Source organism: Delphinapterus leucas, chromosome 15 (genome assembly GCF_059928025.1).
Source record: "Delphinapterus leucas isolate spDelLeu-1000000601 "Yukka" chromosome 15, BTC_Dleu_Yukka2, whole genome shotgun sequence".
Taxonomy (NCBI): Eukaryota; Metazoa; Chordata; class Mammalia; order Artiodactyla; family Monodontidae; genus Delphinapterus; species Delphinapterus leucas.
The window spans coordinates 6,136,203-6,156,508 of record NC_143143.1 but is presented as its reverse complement, the minus strand read 5'-3'; the positions used below and the strand labels follow the sequence as shown (position 1 = coordinate 6,156,508).

The window sequence follows — 20,306 nt, the reverse complement described above, 5'->3', positions numbered from 1 at the left end:
CAGTGTCCTTGTCGTGAAGTGGTATGAGGTCAGACTGTTCGGTAGAGGCCTACCGTGTGTGTGGGGAGGGTGGTGTGGGTGTATGTGCACGTGCGTGCCTGTCTGCCTGCCCTTCTCACTGTCAGATGGAGGTGGGTGTTCCTGCCCGCCACCTCCCAGGATGCTAGGAGAGTCCAGCAGCAGCGGAGTCAGATGTGAGTTTGAATCTCAGCAGAGCACTGTCCACAGCATCCGAGGGAGGCCTCAGGATGCACCTACCTTAGAGGCTAGAAGGTTCCCCTAAGGTCTCTGGTGTCTTGTGTAGCCTGGAGAGCTGCCTGGGGTAGCTCTTCATATGTCAGCATTTCGTATTTCAGCTGGATGTCACAGATGATACCTGGCCCAGGTGTCCCTCTTCCCCCCTGCCTTCCTTCCAGTGGGGCCAAAGGTGGTAGGGATTCTTCCAGGCCAGGTTGGCTGTGGGGAACCGGTCTGCTTTAAAGGAGCATTTGACTCATGACCTTCTGGCCTCATGGCTCCATATGTGGGGGGTCATGAGTGTGTTGGGATCTTGCTGTCCTGCTTTCTAGGCCTAGAGATGGGAAATCAGTTGCCCTAGGGCATTGTCACCACATTGGAGATACCCAGTAATCTCAACTTCCCACTAGTAGCTCCTTTCACAGACCTCAAGCAGGAAAGGACCTCATGTGTAACTATTTGAATGTTGCTGATTGCAGGCTTCAGAATCCACAGGGAGAGGTTGGAATTACAGGGCTCTGCCTGGGGGGTGGGCTAAGAAGAGTTTCCATTTGCTCAGTAGATTGTGTGTTGGTGGGCTTTTGTGGAGGGGGCAGCCACCCAGACTCCACGAGAATGTCTGGACACGTGGGTCCGGTGGCTTCCAGGGGAGGGCGTCAGTCCGGGCCCTTCTCCTTGGGTTGCTTCCTCATCTGCCAGCTGAACCAGTTGCACAAAATGTTGTCTGAGGCCTTTCAGACCTACAGTTGTATATGGTTCGGGGGTGTGCGGGCTGCGTATGTGGAGGGGTGGTGTTGTCTTGTAACTCCTCCCTTCCTGCTCCTCAGCAAAAGATGATGCCGCTTTGTCAGGAAAACGAATGCAGTCGCTCTCCCTGAATAAGTAGCACGGCCTGTGGGAGGAGATAGCAGGGAACTGGGCCGTGCTGCCAGGACCTCTGCCGTGTCTCACCCACCCTGTGCCCCGGCGCCACTGCAGCAGCCCCTCGCGGCAAGGAGCCCCCCACGGCTCCTCTTCATCTTGACACAGAAATCGTTTGGGGGGATGGTGGGTGGGGGGAGGGGCAGCTGCTATCTTTGAGACAGAAAGATGCAGGACAGCTGCATATGTAACCATTTGAATGTTTTGGCTGTTTTTAGAATTCAGAACCCTTGTGGGAGGGGGGGTGCCTGGGAGGTGGGGTAAGAAGAGCTTCCGTTTGTCTGGTCGATTGCGGGGCAGGGGACGGTTGAGCCGCAGTAGCTGCTGACAAGTTTGTGATGGACGGCCCCCTGTCTGTGTTGCCCCGGCGCCCAATTGGGGGGGCTGTCGCCTGGGAGCCAGGGCCCTGGGTCTCTGAGGGTCATGGCTCATCCCCAGTCAGTCCCCTCTGACTGAGGCTTCGCTCCTGACCTTCCCACCCTACTCCCTACCCCCGACTCTGGCCAGGGCCCGGGCCCATTCTTAACCCTGCCCATGGATCATTTCAAGAAACCTGTTTACTGTGTAGCCCCCAGGCAAAACATGCTCCACAAGTCCAACTTGTATATTTGGCAAATTAAACTTGACATTATCGTAATTCTGGTTCTGTGATCTGTCTCTGGGCCCCCATGCCTGGGCTGTTTCACCCAGCAGCACAAGGTGTCACTCTCAGGCAGGCCCACCCCAGGGTTCGGGCGGCACCAATCCGGGTACAGGGACTGGACCCCGGGCATCCGAGCTGGGAGAGGCTTCAGGATACAGGAGCCAGCCCCCTCCCCTCCTTTAATCAAGCGGGGACCTTAGGCCGGAGGGGCCAGGGACCTGGGCACAGTACATAGCGTCCTGTCCTCCTGGTGCCCCCTGGTGGTGACAGCCTCAGGATTTCAGGGCTGGGAGTAAGGGACTCAACACCCAGCATGACTGCTAGGCATTACCTTGTTCGTGGTGGGGTGGCAGTGGGGAAGCCGAGGCTTAGCAGTCACGTGGGCGCCTGTTCTGCTTCTGCACCCCTCCAGGAGGGGCACCGCCTCCTAAACAGCAGTGCCCTCTGCGCAGTCCTGAGAGGCACATGGGCGCCAGGCAGGGAGGGACTCGGTGAAGACTAAAGACTAAAGGGAGCTGTGTAGCCTGAGCTGTCTCTGGGGACTGAGAATTTTTATCTCCTGATTTAAAAAAGCATCAGTGGGTCTCCTCTCACCGAGGAGGCTATCCTGAGGGACAGGCCCTAGAACAGTGGGGCGGGGGAGGCTTCCTTAAGTATCGTTTGTCCTGCAGATGTGAGGACAGTTCACAATTAGATCTACTGATGTAATTCATTACCTAGTTAGACTAAAAGAAAAACCATGGTTACGTAAACAGGTAACTAAAAAGCATGTGAGGGCTTCCCTGGTGGCGCAGTGGTTGAGAGTCCGCCTGCCGATGCAGGGGACATGGGTTTGTGCCCTGGTCCAGGAAGATCCCACATGCCACGGAGCGGCTGGGCCCGTGGGCCGTGGCTGCTGGGCCTGTGCGTCCGGAGCCTGTTGCTCCGCAATGGGAGAGGCCACGGCGGTGAGAGGCTCGCGTACCGCAAAAAAAAAAAAAAAGCATGTAATTAAACAAAAACACCTGAGTAAAATAGGAATGGGGAAAAAAAGTCCTAAAAAATGATGAGCAGTTAGTAGAAACCAACCGCAAACATCAAATAGAGAAATAATAAGTTTCCACTAAAGCCCAGAACCAGCCCACAATGTGCAACCACTTGTCTAGGAATCTGACTGCTGAATGAGTGACAGAAAAGACACCTGGTCCTGGCAGCTCCCAGGCTGGACTGCAGCAGGGAAGGAACCATTTGGGGGCAGCCTCTTGGGTTTAAGGATCAGCTGTGCTGGCAAACAAAAATAAGCTACCAGTGCTCTGCCCAAACTAACCTCTCCTCCTAGACACACAGGCCGGCGTGTCTACAGTTGCATTTTTATTACCTCCACATTTTGAAGCAGTTCATGACCAGCAGAGTGCTTTGGGGACATTTTTTACAATAAATGGAAGCATTTCTTTAAGAAAAAGGCAATTGTTCCTTCAGTAGGTAAGCCTCCCGCCCCTCCCCTCCCCTCCCCTCCCCACCTGAGGGAGCAGCCTGTGGGGACCCGAACTGGTACCCTAGAAACATTCAGCAAAGCGATCCTTCGTCTCCCTGACCCCCTTCCCTCAGCAGCTGGGATGAGGGCAACAGACTCCTCACAGGTCATTTGATCTTGAGATCCTTCAAGGCTGACTCCAAGCTCTGGAAGGAGACAAGTAAAAGACGGGCTGGTTCTCAGCTGTCCTGCAGACACCCCACCCACAGGGACCTGGCCTGGGACAGAGAACCTGGTCTTTGGGGTCAGGGAGACCTGGGTTTGAATCCCAGCCCTAAAGGAAGGTGCTGCAGAGGGTGCCAAGGCCCAGATGCCAAGGAGCCCTCACCCCACTGAAGTGCCCTGCAGGAAAGAAGAAGGAGGACTGGGGCATCTAGGTGGCTGCCAGGGAGAATTGGGCGGCCTGCGGGGCTGCCAGGGAGAATTGGGCGGCCTGCGGGGAAGCGAGGCGGTGGGGAGAGGGCAGGCCTCACCTTCACGTCCCAGATGCTCATGCCGCCGTCCATGCCTGTAGTGCAGAACTGCGAGCACTTGGCCTTCCCCCCACTGAGCACCGAGATCTGGCTGCAAAGAGGATGAGGGCTTTACAGATCCCAGCCTGTGCCTGGGCTGTGCTCCGGCCCACTCTGCCCTCCAGGAGCTCCCCAACTTCTGGGGGAGCCCACCCCAGTGAGTGTGAGTGTGTGTGCCCAGCAGGGACAGCCCAGGAGGCCGGGCTGTGAAGGATCACAGAGGACGACAGGACGGGGCTCCTGAGTCTGCTGTAGGGACGAGCAGTAGTCCCTGTGCAAGGAGCACAGGGCGGCCGGGCAGCTGGAACAGGACGCACAAAGGCCTGGGCAGGGGGTGAAGGCACATGTGCTGGGGGAATCAGAATGATGGAGCATGGTAGGGTGGGGAGAAGCAGCAGAAGATGGCACTGAGTGGATGCAGGGCTAGTTCTGAAGAGCCTTGAAGGCCGGGCAGAGGAGTTTAGTTTGAAGACATTGGGCCAGGCAGCCACAGGAGGGTTTAACTAGCCAAGGGGCAAGGTCAAAGTCTCGCCACACTTCCTCTGATTTGTCCTGGGGTGGACGCCTGTGGCTGGCAGGATCCGGGAGTCTCTGGCTCTGGTTCCACTCTAGTTCCTCAGGGAGGCTGCTGCGAGACCCTTCATTCCGCCCCTCCCCCCTCCAGTCACTGCCCGGCCACCCCCCAGAACAGTCCCACAGCGCGTCCTGAAAACTGAAAACGCAGAGCAAGGCTGACTGCTCTGCCCCCACCTGATGCAAAACCTCAAGAGACTGACCAGCTTCCTAAGTGGGCCTGCACCTCGACGCTGCCTGGGTGGGTGTGGAGCTCGCCCTTCGGCCCCGCTCTCACCTGACACTGTTCTTGTGCAGCGAGTCCAGGCCCCCGCTCGCTGCCGCACTGCCCTCCGAGCTCGCCTTCTTGTCGAGGTTCTGGAAGCGCTCGCGGGCTGTCAAGCCACGCTGCGAGCTTTGCTTGGGCACGTCCAGCCGCCCACCGAAGCTCAGCGTCCCCACGGCGCCGTCGTAAGTGAACAGCACTGGGAAGCAGTCGTGGCCCTGCAGCAGGGAGGGGCGGGGTGACATTGGAGTGCCCCCACTTTCCTCCCGGGGAAACCCAGGCCGAAGGGCAGGTGCAACGCCGAGGGGTGCCCGGCCACGAATCGGGGGGTCCCAGAGGCTGGATGCAGGGCTTGGGTGTAGCACAGAGAAGCCGATGCCAGCTCGGGGACACAGTCGGCGACCCCAGGTGTAGTAACAGGGACTGGATGTCGGGGCTGAGCACCTAGGAGCAGCCCCCTCAGCCAGCAGGGCCAGCATTCAGTTGAGAAAGCTGGTCTGGGACTTTCCTGGGAGCCCAGGGGGCCTTGTCCTGCCTAGACGGTTACACCTGCTCTGGGAGAGACCCCACAGCTGGACGTTTGTCTAGGCAAAGCAGGCCTGATCCCCCTCTAGGACCCCATTAGGTTTCCTGAGGCCTGAGAAGAGCCTTGACAGATAGGTGGGCAGGAGGAGGGAGGGAGAGTAGTGTCCTTCTGGACACACAGGACTGCACTCCCCCACAAGCACTCATTCTCTTGAGTGAGGAGGTGTGGTCCTGTCATTTTCATTGGCCAATAAAATGTAAGCAGAAAGGTTAGGATCCAGGGCCCAGTTCTCCACTTCCCCTCCTCACTCCACGGGAGACAAAGCTCCCATCTGCACTGAGCAGAGCCCCCCTCACAGCGCCCACGCTGGACAGTCGAAGTGAGCAAGAAACAAACCTTTACTGTGTTAGGCCACTGCAGTTGGGGATTTTTTTGTTGTTGTTACCACAGCATAACCCAACCTATTTTGGCCAACAGAGATATGGATGGATGGGTGGGTGGATGGGAGGAAGGAAAGGAGGGAGGGGGGACAAGTAGAGGGCTGCCTGGGCATCTCTCGGGGCTCGCTGGGAGACCTGCTGTCACCGGCCCCTGCTCTCCTGCCCCCACGCCCCCTTACCGCTGCCACCAGACTGTTTTCTGTGATGAAGGTCAGGGCCAGCAACGGCAGCGTTTCAGAGGCCAGAGTCGCGACGCTGAGTGAGAGAGAGAGAGACGTCAGCCACACCGGCCCCTCGTGCTCGGTGCCTGGGTTGCCCCCCATTCGGGTGACCTGTACTCACGCCATCTTCTTGTCGGCATCAGCCAGGCACACGGTGCTGTCATGGCTGACCCAGGCCACACGGCTGCCGCTGGCGGAAAAGCAGACCCCGTGCACCCAGCCGCAGCTGCTGCTGGACTCAAACATCAGCTCCCCGAAGGGCATCTTGGAGCCCCACGGGGTGGGTGCTGGCCGCTCCTCCACCTCCTTGATGTAGGCTGAGAAGATCCTGCCGGGAGAGGCCAAAGAGGGGGTGACCGGGGGTCTGGGAGGGGCCTGACAAGGGACTCCCTCTCCCAAACTGGCCTGCTGAGGCCAGAGCACCCGGCTGAGTCCAAGGGTACTGTAGCCGGCTTTCCGTGACCTGCATCTTCACGCGCAGACAAGTCTGGGCCTCGGTGCCCACTTTGGGCAATAGTGTGGGGTCAGGTCTCCCAGCCCAGGGTCCCGGGAGCTCCCAGGACCCTTGGGGCCCTCACCTGAGGACTGACCATCCACGGCTGACGTGGCTCCCAGGGCGTCTCCTGTCCCCCTCACGCTGACCACTACCCTCCAGGGCTAGCCCCTAGGATGTGCCCCGCCTCCTGCTCTGCACCGTGAACCAATCCTGCCCTCCTTCCTGCCAGCTCCACCAGTTCCACTCGCCATCCCAGGGCCAGCCCGGAGTCATCTGACAGGTCAGGGTGCCAACAAGAGCCTCATCAGGACCTCATCCTCTCTGTGCCTGGGGCCTCTGGTGCCTGCTGTAGCGTCATTTCCCAGGGCAGATGCAGAAACCCAGGCCATCTGCCTGAAGCTGGGAGCCGGAGGCCTTGGGAGACTCGGGGGTGGGGGGGGAGGGTAATGGGCCCAGAAGTGACAGCCAGCCAGTGGCAGGTGGAGACTCTTTGTTCCAGGCCTTAAGATAACGAGGCAGGGTTTGTTCCAGCCTATCAGTCATTATACCTTAATGTGAAAAAGTACACCCACTCATTTTCCCTCAGATAGAAGCCAAGAAGCTGAAGGAGTGGGAGGTTCTCATGAATACAGGAGGGCCTAGAAAAGAAATCTTGCTGACATTAAGCGGTGGCAAGGGGCACATCCTTTTAAGACTCCCCAGAGGCTGGAGAGAGGACCCAGGGATGACCCTTCAAAGAGCAAAACCTCGCAGAAGCTCGACTGAGGCCCCCAGGTCACCTGCTGGCAGCAGAGCTGGTCTGGAAGGTGGGTCGTGGGGCTCCCAGGACGGAGCTCCCCTCCACCCTCCAATCCCTGTCCCTGTGTCGATGGCAGGGCCCCCCTCACCGGCACTTGAAGTCACAGGAGCCGGCGGCCAGGAGCACGTTGTTGGGATGCCAGTCCAGGCTGAGGATGGTGGATCGAATGGGCTTCTTGATGTGCTTGCAAACCCACCTGGACACGGCAGGCAGACAGGTAGGGAGGAGACAGGGACACACAGGTGGGCACCCGCCAACCCAGAGGCTCCAGGCTCCCACTGGGCCCTGCAGACCACAGAGGTCCCAGGAGGAAGGGGCCTGGGTCCAGGCTAGCAACGTGCCAGGTCCCACCCAGGGTGGGGACTCCATCCCTTGTCTTGCGACAACCCTGGGGCAGCTCAGTGAGAAGTCACGAGGCCGCTAACTGGTCAGGGTGGGATTTGAACTCGACTCTTGGACTCCAGCCTGACCTCCCACCTGGCCTCTGCCCTCAGGGACCCCGGGGAGAAGATCACGACGTGCCTGGGAGCTTGTGAGTGGGCCCTGGAGTGTGATGGGCGGGGAGCCTGGGGCGAGTGATCTGCCTCAGGGCCTTTGCTCATCTGTAACGGGACTGCAGCAGACGCCCAGTCCAGGGGGCTGATGGGAGGGGGTGGGTCAGTGCCAATACGTGTGCAGGGCTTAGCGTGATGCCTGCAGAGGCGGCCCGGGTGCTGCCTGGGCGCCTATTACTGATACAGAGCTGTGGGAGGGCAGGAGGCTGTGCAGAGAGCCTTTCGCCTCACCTCCAAGGGCCAGAGAGGACACACTTCCCCAGGGTCATGTGAACAGGGGTCCTGACTCCCCGTCCCGTGTTTTCTGGGACCCTCTTGTCCCAGCACCTGTTGGTCTGCAGCCCCAGGTCCCTCCCAGCCCACTCTGGCCCCACCCAGGCACCCACCAGTCGTTTTCCTGCTCAAAATAGCAGATGGAGATGACACGGGAGCCACTGCCCACAGCAAACTTGTTCTCCTGGGGAGCCCAGCGCACACAGCGAGCGGCGCGGTTGATGCGCAGGATGACAAGCGTGGGCTTCCACGTGCGGCCTTTCAGCGTCCACACGTAGGCATTGCGGTCTGTGCCGCAGGTCACGATGCGGTTACTCTCGGGGGCCCAGTCGATGCCTGTGGGGTGGGAGGAGGCACTAGGCTGAAGCCATCCAAGCAGAGGTGGCTCTCCAGTGTACGCATGGGGGGGGCTTAGAGGCCACGATCGGGATGAAAGCTGCTGCAGGGGGTACTACTAGAGTTCACTGGGGGTGTTACAGCTCCCCCAGCTATCAGCAAACATGCCGGAAGGCCAAGCCAGGAGACTGAAGAGAAATGGGTCCTTGGTGATGCTGAGCTGTTGGATCACACCTTTCCTGAAGCCCTTAAACTTCTCAGTTTTTCAGTAACATTAACCAATCAGTGTAATCCTTTTATAACTTAAGCCAGTTTGAATCAGGGTTCTGTTACTTGCAACCCAAACTATCCTACCTAACACAGTGAGTAGGTGGATGGCCCGGCCTTGCCCTGTCCCCTGCCTTCTTTCAGGAAGATGACCCCAGCCAGCCCAACCCACCTGTCACCTGCCCGTTGTGCTCCTTGAGCTCGTGCACCTGGACCCACTTGTTCCCACTCTTCTCATAGATGTGCACCTCGTGGTTGTTGGGGCAGATGGCGATCTCTGCAGGAGAGACGGGTGGGCGTGGGGAGGAGGCATGCGTGCCCAGGCTCCCCCATGACTCCCCACCTTCTCAGGCCACCTGAGCAACACTTTGTCCTGTGCTAATGCACGCTCCTCCTCTGCCTCAGGTCCTGCTGGGCCCCCCTTGGGACTCCTCCCCAGGGGCTGGCCACCCCTCATCTGCACCCCCCAGCCCCAGTGTCCCCAAGGCAGTCTCGCAAACCTGCGGGAGCTCTCCCTGCCCCCTGCTCCGCCCCTGCTCCAGCCATGGTCTCCTTGCTGCTCCTGATGACACCAGGCTCTGCCACCGCGGGGCCGTTACACCCACCCTGGCCTTCGCACGCCGGCTCCGTCACCTCCTTTGGGTCTCCATGCAAACGTCACCTCCCCTGAAAGCCCTTCCCTGGCCCCCTTTTCTAAACTAGTGCCTTGGCTCCATCGCTTTCCCCTCACCCTTCATGTTTCCTCAGAGCTCATTTCACTGCAGGTTACATTTCCCATCCCCAAACCCTCCCGTAGCCGTGAGCAGAGGGCAGACCCGCTGTTGTGCCCACCCAGTCCTGGCACCCAGAGCAGTGCCTGGTGCAGGCAGGGCCGTGCTCTCGCCTCCAACCCTCAATGCCCGCTCGCCTGGCTGCCCTGCTTGGGTCCCTTCCCTCCTAACACTCAGGATCTCAGGATCGGGGGTCAAGCAGGGGGACAGCTTCCCACGTCATCCGATGGTCGGGGGGGGCACTCACGGGTGCGGTCCTTGTTCCAGGCATGGCAGCTGATGGGCTCCACCAGGAAGCTGTGATAGGCCATGGCTGCTCGGCTGCTGTGCCCAAGACAGAGAGGGAAGCCAGGTCAGCCCCACCCTGCCCCAGCCGGCCTCACGGGAGGGCAGCCAGGGGCCACCCTGGCCTCCCGACTCTGGCCTAGCGCTTTGCTTCCCTCCTGGGGCCTCAGTTTCCCTCCTCATGAAACAGCAGCTCTCATGGGATGTGTCCGAGGCTCCAGGGTACAAACACAAAGGATGGGGTGGGGAGTGGAGGCAGGGAATGGGGGTGTGCGCGAAGCCACTACCATGAGTGGGGTGTGCTGGGACCCTGCCCCAGACAGGCCATCACTCATCATCTGTGCCTCAGTTTCCCCACAGATGGAAACTCTCGCTCCCCAGGGGTGAGCCAGGCCTCCTGGCCTTTGCACATGCTGTTCCTTCCCACTGCAGGGAAGGCCAAGCCTGATGTGCCTTGGAGGCCAGTTCTGTCCACATTTCACACCAGCGTGCTAGTCTCTCTACACCACCAAATGTCCACCTCTGTTCTATGCGGCAAAGTCCTGCTCAACTGGGAAGACCCAAAGAGAGCATCACTTCCTCAAACCCATTCTCTCCCCACCTCAGCTTCCCAGTCATGGGTAGAGCCCAGCAGCACTGCCTACCAGCTGTGTGACCCCGGCATCTCACTCACCCTCTCTGAACCTCAATTTCCACATCTGCCAAATGGGAACAGGAATCCGGTCCCCCGCCGGCCAAAGTGTTAAGAGGGTGAAACAAGACGACACACCATGCCTGGCACATAGTAGGTGATCATGAAATGGCAGCGCTTTGTCTAGAATGGATGTGCCGGCACCCGCCGTGCTTCACCTGTTTAGGGGTGGGCCTCCCGGCCGGACCAGGGGCCAATCCAGGGGCCCACGAGCCTCAGGTCTTCTCACTGGCTGTTCCCTCGGCCTTCGAAGCTCTTCCCCCAGCTGCCTGCACAGCTCCCACCCTCGCTGCTGCCATTCAAGTCTGTGTCCAAGGCCACCTTCTGAGCAAGGCTGCCTCCCACACCACCTCCACACTCCCTAGGCCCTAGTTTTCTCCAGGGGATAATCTTACTGAACACGAGTTACTTTGTGCTCATTCATCCTGCCCGTTTGTCTTTCTCCCCCTGCTGGAAAGTAATGAGCTTGATGGAGACACACATTTCTGACCATCTTGTTTACATTTCTATCCCCAGCGCCTAAATGCGTGGCACATAGTAAGCACTCGATAAATATTTGATGAACACAATTGTTTACTGCCATTAGTGTCCAGCAGAGTAAGTTTTTTTTTTTAATGTAAAAAAAAAAAAAAAAAGCCACACCGCATTCCCTGAATGCTGCACTCACCAGCTCTAAGCCCTCCTGTATTCTCGACTTGAGCCCCAGATGACGGATGTGAGGGCTGCGGTTGGAGGGGAAGCCACCTGCCAGAGTCACGTGGCCCTGACGTGGTGTTCCCAGGCCCTCGGTCACCTCCCCCACCTGACTGGCAGGTTTGTGGCCCGAGGCTGGGCCCCCGGAAGGCCGCTCCTCAGCCTGGATCTGAGCCCTGACCTCCCCGGAACCCTGGGGTCTCTCTCTGCCCCCAGGGGGGGGTCTCGACCAAGACTCCTCTGGGAGGAACAGCACTGAGTTGGGGCCCAGACACGAGGGTCAGGCTGCAGTGCCGTCCATCATACTGCTGGGGACTCCGGGGCTCAGCGACCACAAATCCCGCTTTAATTTATAGCAGGAAGTCCTGGAAAGTTCCTAAAGCGGCACAGACTACCGCGCACACGTGCACAGAGAGGACAGGGACCACCACGCCTGTTCCCGCAGGCCTAGAGCAGGGCCCCGAGTGGGTCCCTGGGCAACATTTGCTGAGAAAGAAGGTGGACACACACAGCCAGGCTGAGGCCACACACACGCGCGGTCAGCCTTGCACGTGCGCACGCGCACGCACGCACACACTGCTCCCGTACACACACGCATGTCAGCCTTGCATGCACACACGAGCACACCGCTCCCACAGCGGCCGCCTCCCCAGCCTCTGTCTCCTTATAAGGCCTCTTTGTGTAAAGCAAAGGCCCCGGAAGTGGCCTCGGAGCCCAGGTCAGCAGGCCTGACAGGGTTTCCCCAGGCACTTCCGCTGCATCCGGCCTGGATGGGCGGGGGTCATCCACGTCTCCACCGCAGGGAGGGAGCACCTAGGCCTGTCCACTAAGCTGTGCTGCTCTGCCTGCCCCCATTCCCCAAGGTCACAAACGGGGCGGGGGCGGGGCGGGGTGGTGGTGGTTAAAGTAAGAAACTCACTTCCAAACGCCAGCTAGGTTCTTCTTGGCCCCTGACTCCACAGGAGGCCAACCACCCCCTCCCCTTCACCCCAGGCGTCCCAGCAAGAGCCCAGGGGGTCCCTGGACCCTAGACTCAGACGGAGCAGAACCCAACTTCCCAGCTCCAACTGTCCCAGGCACACTGTCTGGCCGGGCATCTCTGCCCCTTGTCGGCTCTTGGTGAGTGTCCAGACGTGTGGGCCGGGCTCTAACAGCCTGTCTAGGGACTTTGTTCCAGGCTGTGAAGATGGAGACACTGGCTCTACAGAGGACCGCGGCCCCCACACTTGCCAATATCGCATCTGAGAGGGCTTGGGGACCCTGCCCATTGTTTCCTGGGACCCAAAGGTTCTCAAGGGGGAGAGGGAGGGGCTGATAAAGATGGCCACAGCACAGTGGGACAGGCAGGTTCAGAGCACACCTATCAGCCGATCACACTTTAGCATAAATTCAGACAGAAATACTCCCTAGTCTACTGACCCACACTGTAAAGGGGGGAGGGGGTACGGGTGGAAGGGGTGGGAGAGAGGAAGACGTGTTTTCCCCTTTTCATAACTTTTTCATAACTTCTGCAAAGCGGTTGAAAGCAGCAGGGCCCCCCCGAGGACTCCCTACCCCCACAGGTTACAAATGCGGAAGTGGCAGCCCAGGGAGGGGCGTGGCTTCTCCAGCCACTGCAGGCTTGAGGATCATGGGATCATTCCGTGTGGTCAGATCCAGGAAAACAGCCTTCACACCAGGCCACCCCGCCACAGGAACTATGTCTTAATCATTCCCAGGGAAACCTCTACCCTACCGAGGGGCGGGAGGGGAGGGTGGGGCGGGCACTGCCCGAGTGTGGACAATGCAACAGCTCAGCGGTGTCTCCTGGTGGAGACAAAGGCAGGCTGAGGCATGGCCCCGGGAAACCCACCCACTCATCGCTGTGACCCTGTGAGTCAGCACTGTGGACCCATTTGACTGTCAAGGACAAAGAGAGAGGAAGGGGCCCTGAGGATGGCGTTGGGACTGGGAGTCCACGTCTAGTGCTCTGTGCCCCCATCACCCTGGAAGAGAGTGAGGCTGGGGGAGCACGGGCCAAACCCCGAGAAACTCCCCCAGCTGGCTCTAACTGTCCCCCACCAGCCTGGAGCCGGGATCTCTCTGTGCTCCAGGTAGCTCTTCCCCCGTGTCTGGCACACAGTAGGTGCTCAGGATGAATGGATGGGGGATCACGCAGGGCTGGGAGAGCAGCATGATGGCTGGGAGGAGCTTTGGGTCTCCAAGGTGGGGCGTGGGTCTCCAGGCAGGGGGTGCCAAGGACCATGTACCGGGGTGTGGACATAAGCTGCACGGGGACAGGTATATTTGTTTTGTTCACAGATGAATCCCCAGTACCAATTAGAGTGCCTGGCACATAGTAGGTGCTCAATAAATATTTCTTGAATGTGGTTGCATGAATGAATCACATCCGTCTTATGGTATACTTCTTATAGACCAGCCCTATTATTTCACTGGTACATGTATGCAATCTGTAAATATTTACTGGGGAGTATGCGCTCAAGATTTTTTCCTGATAGCGTCAATGATCCAAAAAATTTGGAAATCGTCAATCTAAAGGGTCCTCTCTGAGGATTCGGGGAGAAAACAGCTCCCTTCCAAAGCAAGGCAAGCCAGGCGAAGCCCCCAGCTGCCCAGCCAACGGTCTCAGGCCTCCCATCTCTTTCTTACATGCTGGGTGCAAATTCTGACTCTCTCCATACTGACTGGGTGCCCTCCGCCCATGTTTCCCCCACATCTCTATCCAGAAAAGTCTGGGGTTGGACGAGGCACCAGCTGTAGGTTCTTTCTTGCTTTCAGAGAAGCTTCGCCGGCCCAACCTTCTCTGAATCCAGAGGTTTGACTGCATTGGAGGCTAAACCAGGCAGGAGCTGCCTGGAGCAAGGATCTCTGCTCTGCAGGCACTCAGGGAAGTCCCCACCCAGCTCAGCCACCCCAGGGAGCTGCCAGCAAGCCATTTTGCACACGTGCTGAGCTGTTACTCAACTTCCTGTTGTATGTGGAACAGCCCTCCTCACCCCAACAGACCAGCCAATCCTAGACCAGCTCCGCTCTTGAGGTCTTAGAAACCAGGCAAAATCAAGTCAAGAAACACAAATGAAAATAATCATAAGGCACCATAAAGCATCAGCTAAAATAATCCAAACCAAACAAAACCTCAAACGCATAAAACTCAATGCTGGCCAGACTGTGGAGAAATTCTCATTTGTTGCTAATTTGTTCAGCCTTCCTGAAGGGCAATGTGGTAACACTCAATCCAACCGACTGGGTGGGAACAAACAGAAGAGAAGAACACAAACAGGAACTTAAAAATTGTTAACATTTTTGGTGGCATAAGTTCATTTTGGTGCTAAAAAAATAGCCGACTTTTTTTTTTAAAGCAAACATGTTCATAATAACCCTCTTTAAAATGGTGACAGGATAGAAAACTCCAGATGACTACAAATATGGAAAGAGAAATAGTGATATGAACATGTTGTTATAAGACCTATGTGGATAATATACAAACACTTATGTAATTAACTATGTAATTAATTAACTTACTTGGCTTTTTTTTTTTTTTTTTGCCACTTGGCTTGGGGGATCTTAGTTCCCCCACAGGGGATCCAACCAGTGCCCCCTGCAGTGGAAGCACAGAGTCCTAACCACTGGACCAACTTGGCATCTTTAAATGCCCAGAATTTACCCAGGACTTTGACATACATTCTCTCTTTTACACCCTAAAACAAGCCCAAGAAGTTTTCCAGTGTTTGTTTTAACCTTCATCTCGTACAGGAGGAAACAGACTCAGACAAAAGCCAAACTTTGCTCAAAGTCACCCCACTCCTAAACGGCACAGTTTGGGATACTGACCCCAATCTCAGAGTTTAGGTTCACCTGGACACTTTGATAAATGTAGGCAGGCCTTATAAATAACAGCAAGGACAATAACAGGGCATGTTTAGTCCCCGTGTGTGCCTTACACTCATGATCATATTTAAGCCTCACAACTTGAAAGTTCCCCACTTTCCAGATAAGCAAAGTTGAGGCCCAGAGAGGTTAGGTGGCTTGCAAGGTCGGTGGCCAGTGATGGAAGAAGCTGGCGCTCTTACCAGATTCTGGTCCCGGAGACCTCGCCGGCGGGGGTGCTCTTAACCACCGGGCAACACTGCCCGCCAGGCGGGAGGGGCCGGGGGACAGCCCGGAATAACCTGAGAGCCTCGGTGTCCGCACCAGGCTAGCTCCTGCGGCTTCACGCCAGTCACTACTGTGTCACTGTCACCGCCCGAGGTCCCGGCCCTGGCCGCGGTCCCCACGCCGCCGGCAACGGGGGGCGCCGCTCGGAACGCTCCGGTCTAGCGCTCGGGAGCTCAGGAGGGAGCGTTCCAGACCCGGCCCGCCCCTCCCTGGACCGGACCCCTAGGACCTGGCCCAGCTGGCGGGAGGCGGGCTGAGGGAGGGGGCGGTGGCCGGCAGGGAGGGAGGGAGGGGAGGGGCGAGGCGAGGCGGGCGGGGGCGCCAGCTCATTTCCCGGCTGGAGCAACCCGGAAGGCTGGAGGACGGAGGGGAAGTGACTGGGCGTGGGGCCCTCCGGCCCGAAATAACGGGGCACACCGACGGCGGGGCAGAGTCTGGGGGGAGGGGGGAGGCTAGGGGGGTGGGGAGGCGGACGCGCGGGCCGGGGCGCCCCGAGGGCGCAGACTGCGGGGGGTGGGGTGGGGAGCGCTGCGGTTCCCTCGCCCGGAGGAGGCCGCCCGCCCGCAGCCCGTGCCCCGCGTGTCCCCTCACCTCCAGGCGGGCCCCGTGTGGCCCTTCTCATCCCCGATCTTCCGGCGGCCCCTCGCTGCGTCCTCCCCACCTGCATGAGGTCGCTCCCCGCTCTCCCCACGCCCACCCCCTCTCCGGGCCGCTCCCGCGCCCCCTCACCTCGGGGCGCCGCGGCCGCGGACTCTGGGCAGTCGACGCGCCGAACCGGCTCTGGGCCCCGCGCAGCTCTGCCACTTCCTCGTGGGCGGGGGGCGGGGCCTCCCGGCTCAGCCCCGCGGGGACCGGGCGGGACCCGGGCGGGCGGCTAGCGGTTGGAGAGCCCTGGTCCCGCCCACTCCCCGGGGCTGGGGCCGAGCTGACCCGGGGCGCCCTGAAGGCGTCCGCCCCTCGCCCCCTGGCGGGCGGGGAGACTGAGGCTCGGCAAGGGGGACACCGCCCGGGCGGGAACCCGAGCCCTGCAGCGCGCACAGCCCCCATCCCCGCGAGCGGCCGTGGGGAGCGCCGGTGACCCAGCAGCTTAGCTGCCTCTCCCGGCCTCGTGCCCCGGCCGCGCGGGGACCACCCCTCCATTCGCGATCGGATGCCCGCTGGGCGCCGAATGTGCGGGGTGTGGGCAGTCAGGGGAGCCGAGGCAGCCCGCCCGCCGCCGGGGTCCTCGCTTCAAAACGGGGCCACCAACCCCCGGCTGGTCCAGTTCCTTCTCAGTGCCGACTTCCTGCCCCTCTTTCCACCGCAGACCGCCTCCGACCCTTAAGTTACCCAGCGGCCTGGCAGCCGCCTGTATGTGGGTCTTGGGCCAGGTAGGCCTGTAGGTCTCTCCATCCCTGCCCTCTGCCTCATCAATGGAGATGTGGCCAGGTGGTCCCTCCCGCTACGATTCAGCTCAGCTGGTCAGCCAGGCACTAAGCAGCATCACGGATGGGCGTGGGGTCTTCGTGGGTCTCAGGAGGTCCGGGGCCAGGCACCCACCCTGTCAGGTCTCCCCGCTTTGAGCCATGCTGTTCTTTCTGTCTGGAACACTTGTCCCACCCTGTCCCCACCTGGCCCACTTCCCTTTATCCTGCAGGACATGAGTGAGTGTCTCTTAGGTCACTCTGTCCCTGACCCCCTCCTCAACAGGATCCTGTGCTCACCAGTCATGGCTCCCATTACACAATTCCACACTTGCGGGCAGCCGGGAGAATGAAAGGTGTCCAAAGGTGAGGAGCACTTTGAGGTGAGCACACAGGGTGCTTGGGAAACTTCAGCTTCAATTAGTAGGACCCTGGCCTTCCTGGCTCTGAGGAGACACTGAGTGGCTGTCAGCAGGGCCCCCCATCCAGCCTTGGCAAATCCAAGTGATGGCTTTAATCAGAAAAAAGTTTCAGATGGTCTGTACTGGCCACCCCCATCCCGTAAGGATAAGTGCAGTTTAATGCTGAGGTGACATTTGTGTCCCTGCCTTCCATTTACCCCTCCGCAGCTTTGCAGATGCCCAGGGAACCATCCCAGGTGGGACTGAGCTCCATCTCTGGTGGCGGCCCCTGAGTGCTGTCACCCAATCAGCGTGTGGTCTCCCCGCCCCACCTCCTGGACTTGTGACCTGAGACGGTGGGTCAAAGCAAAGCCCAGGATCTCGGATGAAGATAGAGGGGAAAGCAGCGCCTTCTGGAATTTGAACACGAAACTGGAAGAGCCACAGGGAAGCCCGACAACCCGGGGTGGGGGGGGGAGCATGATGGAGAGAATCTCAGGAAATGACCAGAGCCCTGGTCAACCTCTGACTGGCAGCCTGAGCCCAACCTGCCTCCGGGGGTTTCTTCAGGTACGTGAGCCAAGGAATCTACTTTTTAAGTTGGTTTGAGTTGCTTTTCTGTTACTCATTCCTAAAAGCATCCTAACAAATATGCATACCTGAGGACTCCCTCTTCCTCACGAAACTGAGCTAATTTGATAAGACTCAAGCTTAGTGTGAGCGGAAACCATATTTGTATTATTCACTCTGCTCTTCCCGGCGCCGAGATCAGTGCCTGGCAGCCAGGAGCACTCAGTATGTATTTGCTGAATGAATCAATGAATGAACAAACCAGCGGGGTTAGAAACTTGAACCCACTTCCGGCTCTGCCACTTAACCTGTAGTGTAACTTGAATCTTCTTGCAGTGCCTGGGTTTCTGTATCTGTAAAGTGAGGCTAATTCCTAACAAGCACTGCCCGGCCACCTCACAGGCCTGCGGTCACTGTGGGAAGACCCAGTAGATGGGAAACACGCCTCAAGCTGGGAAGCGACAGGGGTGTTATTTGAAATGGCTCCCTTGGGGAACAGTCTTCTAAGCCTTAAGTGGAGCAAGTCCTTGGGTGAGGAGAACCTGGTGGTGGAAGAATTTCATCTGGAGCTCAAAGAACAACTCAGCTTTCTGTTTCTGCCCGGAATCTGCCTCCCCTGGTGCCCTGGGATGAAGGTCCTACACTCTACCTTCTTCCCCGCCTTCCCAGGATTCCCAGGAGGCAGACATACACCCAGGCTGACTCCTCAGGGCTGGCTGACTTGAGGAGGGCCGTCAGTTAGGGTCTGGTGCAGCGTTTCAGGGCCATCAAGGTCCTTCCTGGCTCTCTGCTCCTTCCTTCTTGCTGCACTGGCCTTACTGCCTCCTGGTCACAAGATGGCAGCCTAGCTTCAGGCTTCTGGACTCAGGAGGTGGTGGGCTGGCCAAGGCAGCGGGAAACCAGGGAGGAAAACCTTCCAGAAGCACGCAGCGCTATCTCCTTCTGTCTCAGCCCCTGCCCACCCCCGAATGGGGACCATAGATCTCCCCCTGAGATCAAAGAATTGACACCCGGTACCAGGAGGGAAGAGGGGAGACCCTGGGCCTCCTTCCAAGGCCACACACACATGGAGGTCTGGAACACACACAGTACTCCTCAGCCGGGGCCTGCTCACACCCCTTCCAAGCCACAAGGCTCAACTGAGAAACCGAGGTCTACCAGGAGACCCCACAGGTATCGCCGGGGGGTCCCCTCCTGGTTCCAATGACATCACCCTGCTTCTGAGTGTGGTGACAGAACTGGGCTGGGTCGCTAGGCATCTCCCCTGCCTGTCACCACCCAGCAGGGAGCATGCTTGGCGGTTACCCCTGGGGCTCTGGAGAGGCTGCCTCGATACAGGCTGCCCTCCCTCTCTGAACTTGAGTTTTGTCATCTCTAAGATGTGGCAGTCAGTCACAGTTCTAACCCTGCAGGGTTGCTGTGAGGAGTTCCTGCATATCAGCTGCTTCCCTTGGTGCCCGGCACAGAGACCTTGTGTGCATGGCACACATTCTTGCTGTGCTGGATCCGCCCATCCTTCCTCATCAAGCCCCACTCAGGTGACTGGCTCCTCTACCTTAGTAGCTTTCAAACTTTTTTTGACCATGACCCCCACAGACATATGTTGCGGCCTAGTCCACAGCCCCCTGTGTATCTGAAACAGAAGTACCATGAAGCAGAACTTACGACACGCAATGCAGAATGTTGTTTTCTCCTCTAAGTACCAGCCGTGATTTTACAACCTACAAATGGGCTCTGACCCTCAGTTTGATAAACTCAGCTCCAGACCATATTTCCTTTTTTTTTTTTTCCTGCCGTGCTGAGTGGCTTGTGGGAGCCTAGTTCCCTGACCAGGGATCGAACCCGTGCCCCCTGCAATGGAAGCACAGAGTCCTAACAACTGGACTGCCAGGGAAGTCCCTCCTCCCCTTTTCTGAATGGACCTAGTGGATTCATTTCCTGTTACTGCTGGAGCAACTCACCACAGAGCGGGTGGCTTGAGACAACGCAAGTGTCTTCTCTTACAGCGCTGGAGGTCAGATCTTCACAGCCCACATCAGTGGCTGGAGGGTGCTGGCGGGGTGCTGTGTCTTCTGGAGGCTCCAGGGGAGAACCAGGTTCCTTCTTGCAGCTTTTAGAGGCCTTGGCCTTCTCCCACCCCAATCTGTGATTCTACCCCCTCATTTGCTCAGACTCTCCCCCGCCCGCCTCCCTCCTTTACGGATTCTTGTGATTACACTGGGCTCACCTGATAATCTAGGCTCAGCTTCCCCAGCTCAAGATCTTTAACTTAATCCCATCTGCAAAGCTCACAGGTTCTGGGGATTAGGGCAGGGACATCTTTGGGGGGCCAGTAGTCTACCTACCACACCTAATATTTGAATTAGACACACACACACCTCACAGGCCTTTATAATGTATAGACCAGCTGTACTATTCCACGTGGGGTAGCTTGATGGCCTCACCGACATCGCAGGCACCTGAGGGAACCCTAGGCCTTCGCATCACTGCCTCACTGGGCACACATGAGAACTAAGCCACTTGCGTGACTGTTGGGTCAAACTGAAGGGGCCATGCCTAAGCAATTAATCTGGGTTCTGAGGCCAACCCCAGTTTTCTCAGCATATTCTAGAAAAAACTTTTTTTGGTTAGCAGAATCCTTCTTACACCACTTCCCACCCTACCCCACTCTGCTATTAAGGGTCTCCGGGGGCCTAGTATAGGGCCAATGCCAAGCCTGAAGGCAAACCTCGGCTTTACTGAATAACAGGAACTGCTAACCC

General features: G+C 58.3%; 2 protein-coding genes across 4 annotated transcripts in view; one reads left to right on the top strand and one right to left on the bottom strand.

Annotated features, from left to right (window-relative positions):
- Nucleotides 1-20,306, top strand: part of PDAP1 (PDGFA associated protein 1) — a 37,041-nt gene that overhangs the window by 8,737 nt on the left and 7,998 nt on the right. Inside the window, exon 6 of one of the 2 annotated variants that reach the window (XM_022587798.3) lies at nucleotides 1,065-3,251. The exons of the other annotated variant lie outside the window; for it this stretch is intronic. Within the exon in view, the coding sequence (XP_022443506.1) occupies nucleotides 1,065-1,123 (59 nt within the window). The 3' untranslated portion in view covers nucleotides 1,124-3,251. Of the gene's footprint in view, nucleotides 1-1,064; nucleotides 3,252-20,306 lie in introns of those variants that run through there. 2 annotated transcript variants of the gene reach the window in all.
- On the bottom strand, nucleotides 3,137-15,983 carry ARPC1B (actin related protein 2/3 complex subunit 1B). 2 transcript variants are annotated; one of them, XM_022587782.2, is made up of 10 exons: nucleotides 15,900-15,983; nucleotides 9,594-9,670; nucleotides 8,749-8,853; nucleotides 8,087-8,309; nucleotides 7,235-7,342; nucleotides 5,973-6,179; nucleotides 5,810-5,885; nucleotides 4,677-4,882; nucleotides 3,788-3,878; nucleotides 3,137-3,460 (listed from the first exon to the last, which is right to left on the bottom strand). In XM_022587782.2, exons 2-10 carry the CDS (start codon nucleotides 9,655-9,657, stop codon nucleotides 3,422-3,424), a joined length of 1,119 nt encoding a protein of 372 aa, XP_022443490.1. In that variant the 5' UTR covers nucleotides 9,658-9,670; nucleotides 15,900-15,983; the 3' UTR covers nucleotides 3,137-3,421. The 2 variants fall into 2 exon arrangements, with proteins under 2 accessions (XP_022443490.1, XP_022443489.1); XM_022587781.3 differs by lacking the exon at nucleotides 15,900-15,983 and adding an exon at nucleotides 15,086-15,298.

Coding starts and splice junctions, on each gene's coding strand:
- ARPC1B (XM_022587782.2), bottom strand. CDS start 9,657: ATGGCCTATCACAGCTTCCTGGTGGAGCCCATCAGCTGCCATGCCTGG. Junction 5,886..5,972: donor GATGCCGACAAGAAGATGGC/GTGAGTACAGGT, acceptor TCTCTCACTCAG/CGTCGCGACTCTGGCCTCTG. Junction 3,461..3,787: donor TGAGCATCTGGGACGTGAAG/GTGAGGCCTGCC, acceptor GTCTCCTTCCAG/AGCTTGGAGTCAGCCTTGAA.